At 58.9% G+C, this 14,460-nt stretch overlaps 2 protein-coding genes across 2 annotated transcripts; one reads left to right on the forward strand and one right to left on the reverse strand.

Annotated features, from left to right (window-relative positions):
• The first annotated feature begins 36 nt into the window (after positions 1 to 36).
• Positions 37 to 8,510, forward strand: GPAT4 (glycerol-3-phosphate acyltransferase 4). Its single transcript, XM_027667106.1, has 13 exons — positions 37 to 274; positions 938 to 1,920; positions 4,233 to 4,302; positions 4,621 to 4,918; positions 5,091 to 5,165; positions 5,573 to 5,662; positions 5,771 to 5,864; positions 6,321 to 6,436; positions 6,664 to 6,719; positions 7,032 to 7,117; positions 7,310 to 7,438; positions 7,520 to 7,599; positions 8,135 to 8,510. The coding sequence occupies exons 2-13, from the start codon at positions 1,756 to 1,758 to the stop codon at positions 8,241 to 8,243; spliced, it is 1,368 nt and encodes a 455-aa protein (XP_027522907.1). The 5' UTR covers positions 37 to 274; positions 938 to 1,755; the 3' UTR covers positions 8,244 to 8,510.
• Positions 8,511 to 11,924: 3,414 nt separating this feature from the next.
• Positions 11,925 to 14,424, reverse strand: NKX6-3 (NK6 homeobox 3). The gene is made up of 3 exons (XM_027667107.1): positions 13,903 to 14,424; positions 12,731 to 12,900; positions 11,925 to 12,654 (listed from the first exon to the last, which is right to left on the reverse strand). Exons 1-3 carry the CDS (start codon positions 14,282 to 14,284, stop codon positions 12,424 to 12,426), a joined length of 783 nt encoding a protein of 260 aa, XP_027522908.1. The 5' UTR covers positions 14,285 to 14,424; the 3' UTR covers positions 11,925 to 12,423.
• Between the last annotated feature and the right edge of the window lie 36 nt (positions 14,425 to 14,460).

Below are 14,460 nucleotides of genomic sequence, written 5' to 3' on the forward strand. Positions count from 1 at the left end.
GAGCCCTCGCAGGGCCTCGTCCCCGGCTCGGGGGGCCGGTCTGACCTGTTCGCCGGCGTGAGTCCTGGTTCGGATGGGTGACGGCTCCGGCATAATGGGCACGTGTGGCTGACGAGCTGCCTCTCCCAGGACATGGTCTGTGCGTGTGTCTTTGAAGCACTTACCATATTCTTGGCGTTACTGGTACAGCCGTGTTCAACCAGCAGCTGGAACACGCTGTACAGGGCAGCAAGAGGATCTTCACAGGCTCTCCTCTGCCTTGTGTGCTTGGCAGGTACCTGTTAAATCCCATCGTCAGGCTGACACTCCATAGCCAGGTGAAGGTGGTGTCTGGAGGGGAGTCTCCCCCGAGCAGACTTGACTGTTGTCACAAGCCTTGGTCCTGTGCATGTACATTCTCCCTCAGCAGGGCTGCAGTGCAGGGTGTGTGACCTTTTCACTGGTCCCCGTGCCCCAGCAAATTCCTCTTTGGCTAATCATCATCAGTAATTCTCTCCCTGGGGTAACTTCCTGTCCTGAACTGTTTGTAAAGCTGCCCTGTGTGACCGAGGATGAGATGTACAGGAGCAGAGGAAGTGATGCCTTCCCAGGAATTTGGGTACCTCGCCTCCTCAGTGCTCTGGGATGCCCTGAAATGAGGGAGGCGATAAGATCTGTCACAAGGAAGGGCTTTCTGTCACTCCTTTCCTGTACTTGGAACCTGATTGCAGCCTCCCGTGCCTTAGGCACGGTTGTGGATGAGTCTGCTCTGCCTGAGTCTGAGGTGTGCGTGGTATGAAAATACAGGACTGGTATGAAAACACAGGACGAGTGGCAGCAGGGGGTGATTCCTGAGTGTGTGACAGTGCCAGGCAGTAGCTGGAGTCCTGGTCCGAGTCTTGCTGTGTCTCAGGAGCTTCTCTCAGTGGTGTGACCTCACTCAAGCACTGCCTTCCAGGTTCCAGAGCCCACTGTCCCTGGCCTCCTGCCACCATCTCTGCGCTGACATCTCTGCGAGCTGCTGACTTGGGTTGCTCTTTCCTCCGCTGCCGCTGCTGGCACGTGAGTGCCTCGTCTGCCAAGAAGCCAACGCGCTGTTTGAAGAGCTTCCCAGCGACACAGGCTTCATTCGTGTCTGTAACAGCCCTTCAGCGTGAGTGGATGCCAGGGGCCTCCAGAACTGAACCCGTTCCAGGCGTCATGCGAGGCCCTGCGCCGGCACCCGTGTCCTCGTGGGGAGAACAATAATAGCTCCACACAGGGTAGGCTCCGGCGAGTGCCAACTCCCTCCATCTCCTCCAATGCAGGCTCAGGGATGGACTCCACCTTGTCCCTCTGAAGAGACTCTGCATGCTCTCAGCAGCCGGGAGGGGATTCTGCTGCCAGCTCCTCCACAAGCTGCCCCCCTGCAGGACTCGCTGGGCAGCAGCCTGGGAGGGGACCCGCGGTCGTGTCGCTGCCGTGCCCCCCGCGCGCCCATGGACGGGCCGCTGTGCCTGTGCCCTCTGCTCTGAGCTCCTCGGCCCGCGCTGCCCCGGCTCGCCCGGCCTCCTGGCACACTCTTGGCTTCTTCTCCCAAGTGCTCTCCCTGATCCCGTTGCATTCCCTGTCTCTCAGAGCCCCAAAAGGATGTGAACTTTGGAATGGGGTCTGTGAGCGGGCTGCGGACTCGGTGCGTGTGTGAGACTGTTGCTCAGTAACAGGAGGACTGGTTCATCACTGCAGGCAGTCCTTCTGTCTGGCTGCAGGGCCCCGGCCTTGCCTGGGCCCTTCACCATGTTCCTCCTGCTGCCCTTTGACAGCCTGGTGGTTAATCTCTTGGGGATTTCCATAACTGTTCTCTTCACTCTGCTTCTGGTTTTCATCATCGTGCCAGCAATTTTTGGAGTCTCCTTTGGCATCCGCAAGGTTTACATGAAAACTTTATTAAAAATTTTTCAGGTAAGTCGTGTTTTCAGAATTTTCTGTGTGTTTGCAGGGGTTTTGTCAAGCGTGGTCGTGCTGGGAAGAGAGGCTTTTGCCTCATCAGGGCATCGTGGATGACCAGGGTGGAAGGTTGGGCTGTTGGTGTCATGCTGGGGCCAGATGACCCATTTGGCTCATCTTGGCCAACTGTGGTTTACCAGACATCTGTCTGTGGGCTGGTTTTTCCCTCTGATTAATCTAGTAAGTCTTCAAGTGAAGAAACAGGCTGGTGAGGTTGGGCAGCCAGCAGGGATGCAGCAGGTCTGAGGGGTGCTGAGGGATGGCTTGGAGGGGTTCCTGTCCCAGACAGGGCAGAGTTCTGGTAGCCCTCGATGTGGGGTGATGGGGAGGGACCAGCCTGCAGCCAGCAGGTTGCTCCTCTCCAGGACATGTTTGGACAAAGCAAAAGCAGGAGGTAAGGCAGGACTTTTGTCCTGCAAGCCCTGAGTGGTCTGTGGCCAGAACCCAGAGCTCTCAACATGCTTCTGTCCTGGAGTGTCGCCTGCTGAGCCCTGTCTGGTCCTGCCACCTCAGAGGACGACCAGCAGCCCTTGCCGACCCTCTTGGCACAGAGAGGCCAAGTGGAATTTTCCAGCTTGGGGTCATGCTGTTCCCTTGCCTGCCTTTGGCGGTCTAATTTTGTGGGCTGTCTCTGAGCCAACACCTCTCCTTGAAGCAAGGCCCTGACCAGAATTTTTTATCTGCTAAGAGTAGCAGGTAAAGCCTACAGCACCCTACCCTGGCAGCCCAGGTGAAAGGTAAAGGGGCACCCTGTGCTTGCTGGGGAGGTTTTAGGCTCTTAAATGTGGAGTTCATGCTGCTAAAGGGTTTATGGTACAGCTGCTGCTGTTTGAACAGGGCTGGTCATCCTCAGAGTATTTCTGGCTGGGATATAACTGTACTGGTTGGCTTGGGAAGCCAGCCCTGGAGCTCATAGTGTTCAGCTCTTTAAACTCTCAGTCCCCCCAGAAGCCTGAGGGAAGACCCTGGTCTTTGTGAGGGGCTTTGCTAACACAGATGTCTGAAGACCTGACTTCAAATTTACTGACTGAAGCAGGGGGAAAAATAAGAAGTTTGGTTTATCTGAAATGGAACTTTTCACCTTGTTTTCTTTTTCACCTTCAATTCAGGAACATTTACTCTCAACACCTATTTTGGTGTTTGAACCTATTTTTCTGAAGAGAGTGGGAAGTGTATTTCAGCTCTTATCAAAGAATCTTAGTGGTGGGATAGAGGAGCACTCACACACAGCTGCTCCCCGAGTTGGTGGGAATTCACTCCTTAAGTTTGGTCATTCAGAATTGCATGTTTGGGGGCCATTAGTTGCCCAGATGATTTTCCCAGCTCTTGAGGCCAGTGTTGGGAACCCAGAGGGGCAGCAGCCTGGTCTGGCAATTGGTGGGACACAGCCACGGGGCCTGTCTGGCAGCGACACACCCGTGTTGGTGGGGAGGGAGGGACCTGCCTGCTGCTGCCCAGGTGGGTTTGCTGCTGCTGCAGTCAGGATGGAGATGTGCTGGGCTTGCCATGAATGCCTTCTCCATAGGCTGCTCAGCTCCTGCGGGGTCAGAGCTCCTCTGCTGACTTCTCTTGGGATGGCAGTGTCTAGGCAGTCTTCTGCAATCCTGCAGTTCCTGCTGCTGGCAGAGGCGGTGCGAGGTGAGCCAGACACTCCGTGTGCAATCAGCATTCCCACATCGCTGCCTCCTGAGAGCAGGATGCCAGGAGTTCCCAGCAGTTCCCCTCCCTCACAGATAAGCATGTTGTATACAAGCTTGTCCTCCCAGGCCTGGGTGATGCAAGGAGTTACGGGCTGCGGAGCTTTCTCAGAGGGCAGGCAGGAAGGCTGCCCAGAAATCCAGCCTGCAGTTTGTGCTGGTGCCCTTGAAAAGTAGCTGAGAGAACAGGTAGTCCAGACATGGGATTTGGCAGCCAGCTGTCTGAGGGTGCTTGCTGCTGTTTAGGGTGGATTGGTGAGCTGAGAAGCAGCAGCAGTCATCAGTTGAATTGGAGGGGAAAGGATCCCATCCTGTCATCAGCCTGGGGTTTTCAGCAGCAACCTGAAAACACAGTCTCTGCTTTGAGTTTGGAAGAAACAAGGTTGAAAAATAGCTCTGGTCCCCTGAGCAGCTTCCTCCACCGTGGTGCAGACCACCCAAGCAGGATGCACAGTTCAGCCAGAAGCTGTGCAGTGGCAACCACGTGCCAGGTGCAGCAGAGCCAAGAGGTCATGGAAGCTGCAGGAAATCTTGCTGTGCCATCTCGTGGTTGTCTTGTCTGTCTTGCAGTGGGCGACACTGAGAATAGAGCGTGGTGCCAAGGAGAAGAACCATCCGCTGTACAAGCCCTATGTCAATGGTGAGATCCTGCCCTGCGTGGGTGCACAGGAAGTTCAAAATTCCTTTGGGGAGATGGGGTAGATGTGGTGCCTCTGAGCAGCTGAGGTCTGTTGGGAAGCCTTTTCCATGTGGATGGATTGGAGGGAGTTAAGGAGAGGTCCTTTTCATGAGGAAGGGCAGGGAAGCACCGCGGGAGTGCTTCATTTCTAGACAGTGGGGAGGGCTGGTTTGGGCCTGTCTGGGCTGGAGGAAGGGTGGGCAAGGAAAGGCCTGGCTCGTGGCTCTCTTGGAGCAGGCGGGTCACAGTTTGCTCAGAGCTGCCTGTGGCACGTTGCAGGTATCATTGCAAAGGAGCCAACGTCACTGGAGGAGGAGATCAAGGAGCTCCGCCGGAGTGGCAGCGGCAAAGCCCTGGACACCCCCGAGTTTGAGCTCTCAGACATCTTCTATTTCTGCCGCAAAGGCATCGAGACCATCATGGACGATGAGGTGACCAAGAGGTTCTCAGCTGAAGAGCTGGAGTCCTGGAACCTGCTCAGCAGGACCAACTACAACTTCCAGTACATCAGCCTGCGCCTGACGGTGCTCTGGGGCCTCGGGGTGCTCATCCGCTACTGCTTCCTGCTGCCCCTCCGGTGAGTGCTGGGCCCTCCTGCCCAGGGGGCTGAGCTGGCCTGGTCCTGCTGCAGCCACTGCAGCTGCTCCCCAGCCCGTGGACCCTGCTCAGCACCATCAGCAGAGGTGGCTGCCTCGGGGAGCGGGGTCCGTGGCTGGTTTTGCTAACATGTGGCTTCCCTCTTTCTGCAGGATAGCCCTGGCATTTACTGGCATCAGCTTGTTGGTGACTGGTACCACAGTGGTGGGATATTTGCCAAATGGAAGGTGAGTTCGTCTTCGAGGGAAGAGCAGGTGGGGAGCACCCCCTGCAGTTTGAGACCTGGTAATCCTGAAGTTTTCCTGCAAGGCCTGTCTGTCCTGCCACCTGCAGACACAGCCTCTCAGGACAGACACCCTATGATGTTAAACAAAGGACCTAGATGTGAACACTAAACCTGTGGCAGAGCGCTCAGCCCTGGTCTCTGAAAGGAGTAATAACAGAAAAGAACAAAGGCCAGAGTTTGGTTCTCATGAGTGGTCATAAGCTGACAGCACAGCCCAGGACATGCTGCCTTTCTGTGGGAGAGACTTAAGGGCTTGGCTGGCTCTGGGCCTGGGGCAGCTGGGCTGAGTGGCACCATTACAGGGGAGATTGTAGGACTGGGGAGTGACTGTCTCTGTCCTGGCTGCAGGTGTAAGGAGTTCCTGAGCAAACACGTCCACCTGATGTGTTACCGGATCTGCGTGCGGGCCCTCACAGCCATCATCACCTACCACGACCGGTAAGGCCCTGCCCAGGCTGGTCCTGCCCGGGAGCTGCTCCAGGCTGGGCCTCCTGCAGGCCTCACTCCTCCCTCCTCTCCTCACCCCTGCCTTTGTTTTGCATTTAGAGAAAACAGACCCCGAAACGGAGGCATCTGCGTGGCCAATCACACCTCCCCCATCGACGTGATCATCCTGGCCAGCGATGGCTACTACGCCATGGTGAGGGCCCAGCTCTGCCTGCAGGGCCTGGCTGCCCACGGGGAGGGAGCAGCAACGAGTGTGGGACAGGGAGTGGGCAGCCAGAGTCCCTGGAGCATGCAGAACTGCTTTTCCCTGCAGGACATGGCAGGGCTGTCAGACTCTGCTATGCACGGCTTTCGAGCAAGCCCTGGGACTCAGAGCACCAGGGGTGTGTGGGCATGGCTTTGCAAGCAGAGCTCTGGGCTTTGCTGTTGTTGGAAGAGCAAAGCACTTCTGCAGCTGGACATTGTGCCCTGCAGAAAGCACTTGGGGCTGGCTGTGTCTGTCCTTCCTGTCAGAGACTGGGACTTTTCCTCTCAGCCTTTCCAGGGCAGGGGTAGGAAGATGAATCTCAACTTGTCTGTGGAGCTGGGAGCTGCCTCGCCTGTCATGTGTGCCCGGGTCTTGTAACTTGTGTCCTCTTGCCCTGTGCAGGTGGGTCAGGTCCACGGCGGGCTCATGGGTGTGATACAGAGGGCCATGGTGAAAGCTTGTCCCCACGTCTGGTTCGAGCGCTCTGAGGTCAGAGATCGTCACCTGGTGGCCAAAAGGTGTGACAGTCGCTGCTGCAGGGGCGGGGCTGCAGGCTGGGGAGGGAGGAGCTGCTCACTCCCCTTGGCTGAGGGCACTGCCTGGCCTCGGGGGTGCAGGCACACTGTGCCCCTGTTGTTGGCACCCCAGTAGTCCCTGGTGACTGCAGGGCGAGGACCATGTGCTGTGTGGATTGCTAGTGAGAGCTCCTGTCCCCTCTGCTAATTGGTGACACTCTTCTGTTTAGGCTCACAGAACACGTCAAGGACAAGAGCAAACTGCCCATTCTTATTTTTCCGGAAGGTGAGTGTGCAGCAAGGCCAGGCAAGCACCTGGTGGAGAGGGCACCTTGGGACAGCACCATATCTCTGTTCCTTCCCTTTTCACACAGCCTTCACTGAGGCAAAGGGACACTGTGTCTTTATTGCTGCCCGACCCCCCAGAACGTGGGGGTCAGATCCATGATGTCCCAGTGACCCATCTGTGCACTCAGAGAACAGGCCTTGGACTGAGGCTTAGGGGGGAGTTCCTGTGGCCCAGCCCTTAAGCCTGTAGCTTAGACTTCTGAACTGACTTGGAGACAGAAGTTGAGAAGATTGTGCTTGTCTCTTCCAGGAACATGCATCAACAACACATCTGTGATGATGTTCAAGAAGGGGAGCTTTGAAATCGGAGCCACAGTTTACCCTGTAGCCATCAAGGTATGAGAAGGCAACATTCTTAGGGCACAAGTAGCCCTCTGTCTTGGCAGCCCAGTCCAGCCTGGTCTGAAAGCACAGGAAAGCTGAGGTCACTCTGGGAGAGCTGGCCTGTAGCTGCACTTGGGTGGAAGTTGGAGCCTCAGGGAGGGTGCAGCCACTGCCTGACTTTCACAAACTCCTCTGCTTCTGCAGTACGACCCACAGTTCGGAGATGCCTTTTGGAACAGCAGCAAATACGGGATGGTGACCTACCTCCTCAGGATGATGACCAGCTGGGCCATTGTCTGCAGTGTCTGGTACTTGCCCCCAATGACCAGACAGGTAAGTAAGGTGAACCTGGCCTATCTCATCTCCTTCCTCTTTGGCCCCTTGCTGCTGCTGAGCTGTCTGACTTTGCCACAGCCTGAAGAGGACGCAGTGCAGTTTGCCAATCGAGTGAAGTCAGCCATTGCCAGGCAGGGGGGCCTCGTGGATCTGCTCTGGTGAGTCCAGGCAGGCTTTTCTCTTCCTGGTGACAGTTCCCTGTTCCTGGGTTCTTGCATGTGCTCCTGGGCTGTAGAGCTCTGTTTGTGTCTTGCATGGGACAGAGCAGGCCTTGGGGGAATGCTCTTCTTAGCAGGGACTAAAGTCTTTGTTGCTGCTTCGTTCTGTGATTGCAGCTTGGCAGTGGGATGCTCTGGGTCTGACTCATTTCTGCTCAGCAAGGTGTGTTCAGCTGGGAAATTCCTTTCCCAGGCCCTGAGCAGGCAGAGGGGCTCTGCAGGGTCAGTCTCCTGCAGTGGTAGCAGATGAGCTCATGTTGCTGGCAGAGCTGCTGTGATGAGCACAGTGCAGGGCCGTGGGGGCAGCTCCTGGCAGAACCTGGTGGGACAGTGACTGCCCTTGGGGACAGGTGGCCTGCAGTGTGCCCTGGCAGCCTGTGGTTCAGGGGCAGCTGCTGGAGCCCTGACCTGCCCTGAGCAGCCCCATCCGAAGGCAGTGCCTTTCTGCAGCCCCCTGATCCGACTCTCTCCCCAGGGATGGAGGACTGAAGAGGGAGAAGGTGAAAGACGCCTTCAAGGAGGAGCAACAGAAACTCTACAGCAAAATGATTGTAGGCAACCATGAAGACCGGAGCCGCTCCTGATGCTGCTGCCTCCAGCACTGCCGAGGGGCTGCAGAGCCCTCTGCCTCCAGCACCAGCCAGGGCTTGTCTGGAGCAACTCCAAACCTTTGGACTTGGGCCACTCCAGAGCTTGGACTCACTCCTTCACCCTCTGGCTGTTCTCTCCCAGAGGCACTGTTATTGCCTGGAGTCTTTAGGCCCTGGGCAGCTCGTGGCAAAGATGCCTTCTCATTTCTGTTACAGTGAAGCCCCGTGCAGGGGCAGTATTAAAAGAAACTCTTATGGTGTCGTGTGCTTCCATCTGGTGTATCCAGCCCGGGGGAGGACTGGAATGATGTGCAGGGGTGTCAGTCACAAGTCTCCCACGGCACTGAAGCTGGTGAGCTGTGCTGGAATCAGCTGCCTTGACAACCAGGGGAGTCCTCACGAGCCTCTCACGTGTGTGGCATAAACCCCTTAGGAGCAGAATGTGGTCTCTCAGGCTATTTCCAGATCCACTTCCAGGAGAAATCTTTTCTTTTGCAGCTTTCCTGTCGTAGCCTGACCCAGATTGTTGTTTCTCCAGTGTCTGAGTAACAACCTCTTTGCTGCTCCTGATGCAGTGAGGATGATCCTCCCTGGAAGCCTCCCTGGAGCTGGAGGGTGCCAGGTGCCACTGGTGGGGCTCTGTACGTGCTCTAGTGGGAGCTTAGGGTGGGTAGGAGAGCCTGAGAATTCGTGGCTGGGGCACCTTTCAAATGTCTCCTGGGGGAAACAGTGGGATTTGACCTTGTCATGCACCAACATGTGCATGGATAATCTCAGCTTGTTGCAGGAAAACTGGAATCTTGTGCTGAAGGTGGTGCCCCTTTCCCTTTCAGCTCTGCAAGTAAATTATTCAGTAAAACAATTTGCATTTGAGCATTCATCCCGTGTACTTTCCAGTTTTCCTGAATTCCTACAAACCTTGGTACTATCACTGGGTTCTCTGCCTGCTCTTACAAGCAAAAGCTGTTTCACTACCTGCTGAAGCCTGCTTGCATTTCCCAGCACCCTGGAGAAGGCAATTACCTAAGTGCCTTTGTACCTCAGGTGTTTGTGGGGAGGGCATCTGCTCCCCCAGGTGAGGACAGTTGTTCCAAGTGGCCTTAAACTGGAATTTCCCTGTGCTTTTTTTTTTTTCCCATTTGCCTGATGGAACTTTGCTGCCCTGGCTCCAAGGCTTGCAAAGCTTTTCCCTTGCTTGGAGGCCATTTGGACAAACACCCCGACAGGGTCCTGTGGTCCAGCCAGCTCTGGAGGGAGTTCCAGTCCCAGAGAGCCACGGGGTGCCCAGGCAGGGCCGTGCTCACTGGGAGCTGTGGATGCTCCTTCCCCAGGGGACAAGCCCTGAGCTGGGGACGTGGACATTGCTGCCCAGGCAGGGTCTCTGGGGTCTGCTTCACCCCTCCCCAGCCAGCAGCTGCTCCCTAGCACTCTCCAGGGCTGGGCAGGGATGGGTGTTGCCTTCAGGCCGCGCAGATGCTGCTGCACAGTGTGGGCAGAGCTCTACCCGGGCCAGGCCTCCCACGCCCCCGCCGTGACCTCGTGTAGGGACCCGGCTGCAGGTGCCCACAGGTCTCCTGCCCACAGCTGGGTGCCCTGTCCCTGAGGCCGTGGTGATGTGCAGAGCCCTCCCCAGCTCTGCAGGACCTCCACCGTGCTCGGGGACCGTCCCCAGCAGCACCCAGGCCGCTCGGCAGCAGGCAGGGAGCTGGACGGGTTAGGAGGCACACATCCATCTTTGCTCGGCTCTCCCACCCCATGCCCCCAGTCAATATGTCTCTCTCCGATGAGAAAGTTAATAAATTTAGCTCTAGATTAAAAGTATCGATCATTTCATTTGTAAGCAATAAATAACCGGGGGGGGAGCTCTGGGCGGCCGGCGGGGCAGGGGCTGCTGGCTCGGGCTGCAGCCGCCGCGCACCCCGCGGGGGCCCGGGGCTCTCATATGCATTCTGCCCGGATGCTGGCATTGATTTGCTATTAGTCTCCATGCACCACCCAGTAGCACATCATTCCCAGAGCCGCTATTAATGGCCTTTTGATAAATAATCACTTGTAAGTCAATAAATTTTTATTAAACAGTGTGGCGCTTTGATTTATGAAAATCCGACGGGGTTTGTCTGGGAGAAAAGGGATGCGGAATTGAAGCGGAGCTGCCATCCATCTGCCTGCCAGGCTGCCCTGCCTGTGCTCGCACCCCCGGCACCGCCGGCTGCCGGCTCTGCCCGCACAGCCAGGGGCTGCTCAGCGCCAGGCACGGGGTGGGCAGAGCTGTGGTCACTGCTGACCACTCTGCTCGCCCCATCGAGCCCCGGCGCTGCGGGGGCACCGCTCTGCTGGGCCACGGGAGCCACGGAGGGCAGGGGGGCAAGGAGAGGGGCTGGTCCTGGCCAGCAGGCTGGGCCCTGCTCGGAGCAGCACTGCCTGGGGTCCTGTCTGGCTGCAGGGATGCACGGGGCAGCCAGGCTGTGGCAGCCATTTGTCACTCTCCCTGGCTACAGCAGGCCCTTTGCCACTTGCTTTATTTGTCTCCTAGCTCTGACGTGGCATCAGACAGGTGTTAAACTACTTAATCACTTTAAAATTGTTTTAATTTTCTGTTTTGTATTGATCTCCACAGCACCAATTAATCAGCTCACTGGACCAGGCAGTTAGTACATTAAAAATTGTCAGCCACGCTGGGCAGCTTAGAAAATGTTAAAAAAATATCCCGACAGCAGCCCCTCACTTCTCCCACCGTGTGGAACCTGCTCCTGCTGAGCACTGGCTCTGCCCACAGACAGTGATGTGTCTCTCGCAGCCCTGCCACCAGCCCCGGGCACCACGCTGCTGTGGGACCTGGCATCCCACATCCCTACAAAGGATCCATTGGCTCTGCCCCTCAACCCTCCTGGCACCTGCCCCATGAAGGCAGTGGAGGGGCTGCGTGGCTGAGGGGGGAGCATTATGAGCCCCATGCTCGCTGGGGAGCTGGACAGGCACCTGTGCAGGGAGAATATCTCGTGAGCCCTGGAAAAGTGCTGCTGGGCAGTCAGGGCTCCTGGCAAAGTGCCCCCAGCCCAGTGACAGATTGGAGAGGACTCCAAGGCCCATGTGGGCCCTGGGGCCTGGGCAGGAGGGTTGCACAGCCGTGGCCTGCAGCCACACACCACGAGGCTGGTGCTCAGGGCCTTCAGCTGTCCCAGGCGTGGACTTGGCCACCAGCCTGGCACAGGTACTGCCTGGGGCCGCAGGAAAGGACATCCCTTCCCTGTGTCTGCCCCTTCTGTGCCTGTGCCACCCCGCTAATCAGTGCCTGATGGGCCGGCAGCACCTTATCTCCTATCGATTTCCTCCCAAGACACAGACTGTGTATTTGCTCACACCTGGCTGGCACTGAATTGGCTCTTGGCTGAACAACTGCCGGGCCCCCAGCACTGTGCCTGTGCCAGCAGCAGCCCCTCTGGCACCCGGGGATGGCCGGCCCCGCACAGCACCCACCACTGGCACGCAGGGGCTGAGCCCTGGGCAACCAGAGCAGGGAGTGTGCAGGCCCAGGGGTGTGGATGTGCAGCCCCCACTGCACAGGGCTGCAGCACGGAGGGGGGGACCCACCAGGCTGGCAGGCAAACACAGCAGGGCCATTGACGCCACATCAATCCTGCAGCCCCGACAGGTGAATGGGCTCTCACTCACAGCCCAAGATAAATGATATTTATTTGCCGCTAAGAGGTTCCAATAAGAGGCCCCAACGAGTGACTTTTGAACCAGCACCTCTTGCTGCTGGTGCACGCCCAAACCACAGGAAAGGTCCCCAGGGCTGCCCTGCTCCTGTAGACTCTTCCTGCCCCACACACAGCACCACAGCAAAGCCCCTTCCCCTGCCTGGCACACAGACCCTGCCCCACATATCCTATCCCTGACCCTTCTCTGGCCCAGCCTCACAGGGCCACCCTGGACCCCACACCCACGAAACAAGTGCTTGGACTTGACTGGGACCTTTATTTCATCAGTGCCGACACCACGGCCGTGCCTGACACTGCCCACACGTGCTGCCCCCAGCCCTGCCAGCCACGATCCCCGTCCTGCCGGCAGCTGCCCCATTCCGACAGCCTGCCAGGGAGGGCAGTCACCCCAGCAGGATGCGGGTGGCCAGGCCAGTGTCCCCCCAGCCCAGAGGGGCCGGCTGTGCCCACGCTCAGCCGCTGTGCGAGCCCAAGCCCAGCATCGAGAAGGCCGCGCGGTGCTTCCTCAGCAGCAGCCGGATCTTCTCGTCGTCTGAGTCGGGGTCCAGGGGTTTGTTGTACTCATCATCCTCGGTCTCAGAGGCCGCCCGCTCTCCACCAGAGCCCCCCGCCCGCTGCGAGGATGAGGAGGGCTCCAGGGCGCTCTTCTTCCTCCATTTGGTCCGTCGGTTCTGGAACCAGACCTGTCGCCCCACGGGCCCAGCTTGGTGAGCAGCCACCACCCTGCACACCCCGTGCCATGCAGGGACCAGCACTCACCTTCACCTGGGACTCAGTCATGCCGAGAGAATAGGCCAGCCGTGCTCTTTCCGGACCTGCCAAGTACTTGGTCTGCTCAAAAGTCTTCTCCAGAGCAAAGATCTGGTGCCCTGTGAAGGTGGGACGCGTGTGCTTCTTCTTGTGGATGCTGTCAGCCAGGTGAGCAGGGGCTGCAGGAGAGGAGGACAGAAGCAGGTGAGCTCTCTGCAGCCCACGACTCTGGGCAGCTCTCCCCTTCTCCTGAGCATGGCACCAGCCCTCAGCACCCACAGAGTCCCCCCCACACCGGCTCCCCTCCAAATTAAAACCGTATTCTGGCTTGAAGGCTTCAGCCCCATCCCAGGAGGGCTGAGCTGACGCTGTGCCAGAGCCAGGCTGTGCAGCTCCTGCTCGAGGACAGCACTGGGTGGTTGTGCTGAGAGGGGAAGGGTCGCTACCAGCAGTGCAGGACTTCAGAGCCACGCAGTGCTGGAACAGCGTGCCCCCACACCCCACACCTTGCAGGACGCAGGACAGAAGACAAGCAGAGCTGGTCATCAGCTCGTAGCTGTGCCAGGAGCAGATGGCCGAGCTGCCTGACCCATCCATTCCAAAAGCATCACCTGGAGAGGGTGGAATGGGACCCTGGTCCTGGCCCAGAGCCTCCCAGGACTCCTCGTGACATAGTTGGTGCACCCATCCCACCCACCCTCGGGGAGAGCAGCACCATGCTCAGCAGTTCCCCTGCCAGCTCTCCACCAGGCAGGCAGTGCTGTCAGTCCACACCCGGCCATCCTGCCTCTCTCCCTGTGCCATCCTGCCTGCCTCTGCACCGAGCTGGACCAGGCACTGGCCCCGGTGACACTGCTGGAGCAAAGGGGGATCAGTGAGCCAGAGTGCTCTGCCTGTCCGTGCCAGCTGTGGCTGCCTGGGGGCAAAGAGTTAATTTCTGTCATTGGAGCTGCCCCCGCTCTTGAACCGAAACTTCTGTGACAGTTCGAGGTCCAGCAGCCTTTGGCATCGCGGCCCTTCCCACCGCCCCGGGGTGACCCGCAGGCTGACCCGTGCCTCGTGCAGGGCGACGGACAAGACGCAGCCCGGGCAGCCGCCCCACGTCTCCGCCCCGGTGCCGACGGGTCCGGCCTCCGCAGGGCACCCCCGCACCCCCGCCCGCCCCGGCCCGCGGTACTTACGGCCGCCGCACTGCCGCCCGCCCCGCCACGCCGGGGCCGCCTCGGCCCAGCAGCTCCGGGCCCGCGGCAGGTACTCGCCACCAGCCTTGGGGAGGGCGCCCACCTGGGGCCCGTAATAGACTCCCGGGGAGCTCAGTCCGTTAAATCCGCCCGCGTGCGGGTACCCGGGCAGGAGGCCGCTGTTGGGCGTCGCCGCGGGCCGGCCGAGGATGTCGGAGATGCCGTGGGGGGTGCCCGCGGCCAGCTGGGCGCCCAGCCCGGGGGGACCCAGCTTGTAGAAGGAGCTCTGCACCGAGTACTGGCAGACGGGCGCCTTGGCCTCGGGGAAGGGGCCCAGCGAGGGGCCGTTGAGGAGGAAGGTGCCCGGCAGGTTGGCGTCCATGGCTCCGGCACCGAGGCGGCCCTCAGAGCCCGGACCCCTGGAGGTGCGACGGCTCGCCCATTCCCACTGGCCTGGGGGCTACTGGGCCCCCGGTGCCCGGCGTGGCCGGGGGTGCCGGGTGGCGCGGGGCCGGGCAGGGCCGGCAGACTGGGCAGGGCAGGGTGGGCAGGGCAGGC

Source organism: Corapipo altera, unplaced genomic scaffold (genome assembly GCF_003945725.1).
Source record: "Corapipo altera isolate COAL_440 unplaced genomic scaffold, ASM394572v1 275, whole genome shotgun sequence".
In the NCBI taxonomy this organism is placed as follows: Eukaryota; Metazoa; Chordata; class Aves; order Passeriformes; family Pipridae; genus Corapipo; species Corapipo altera.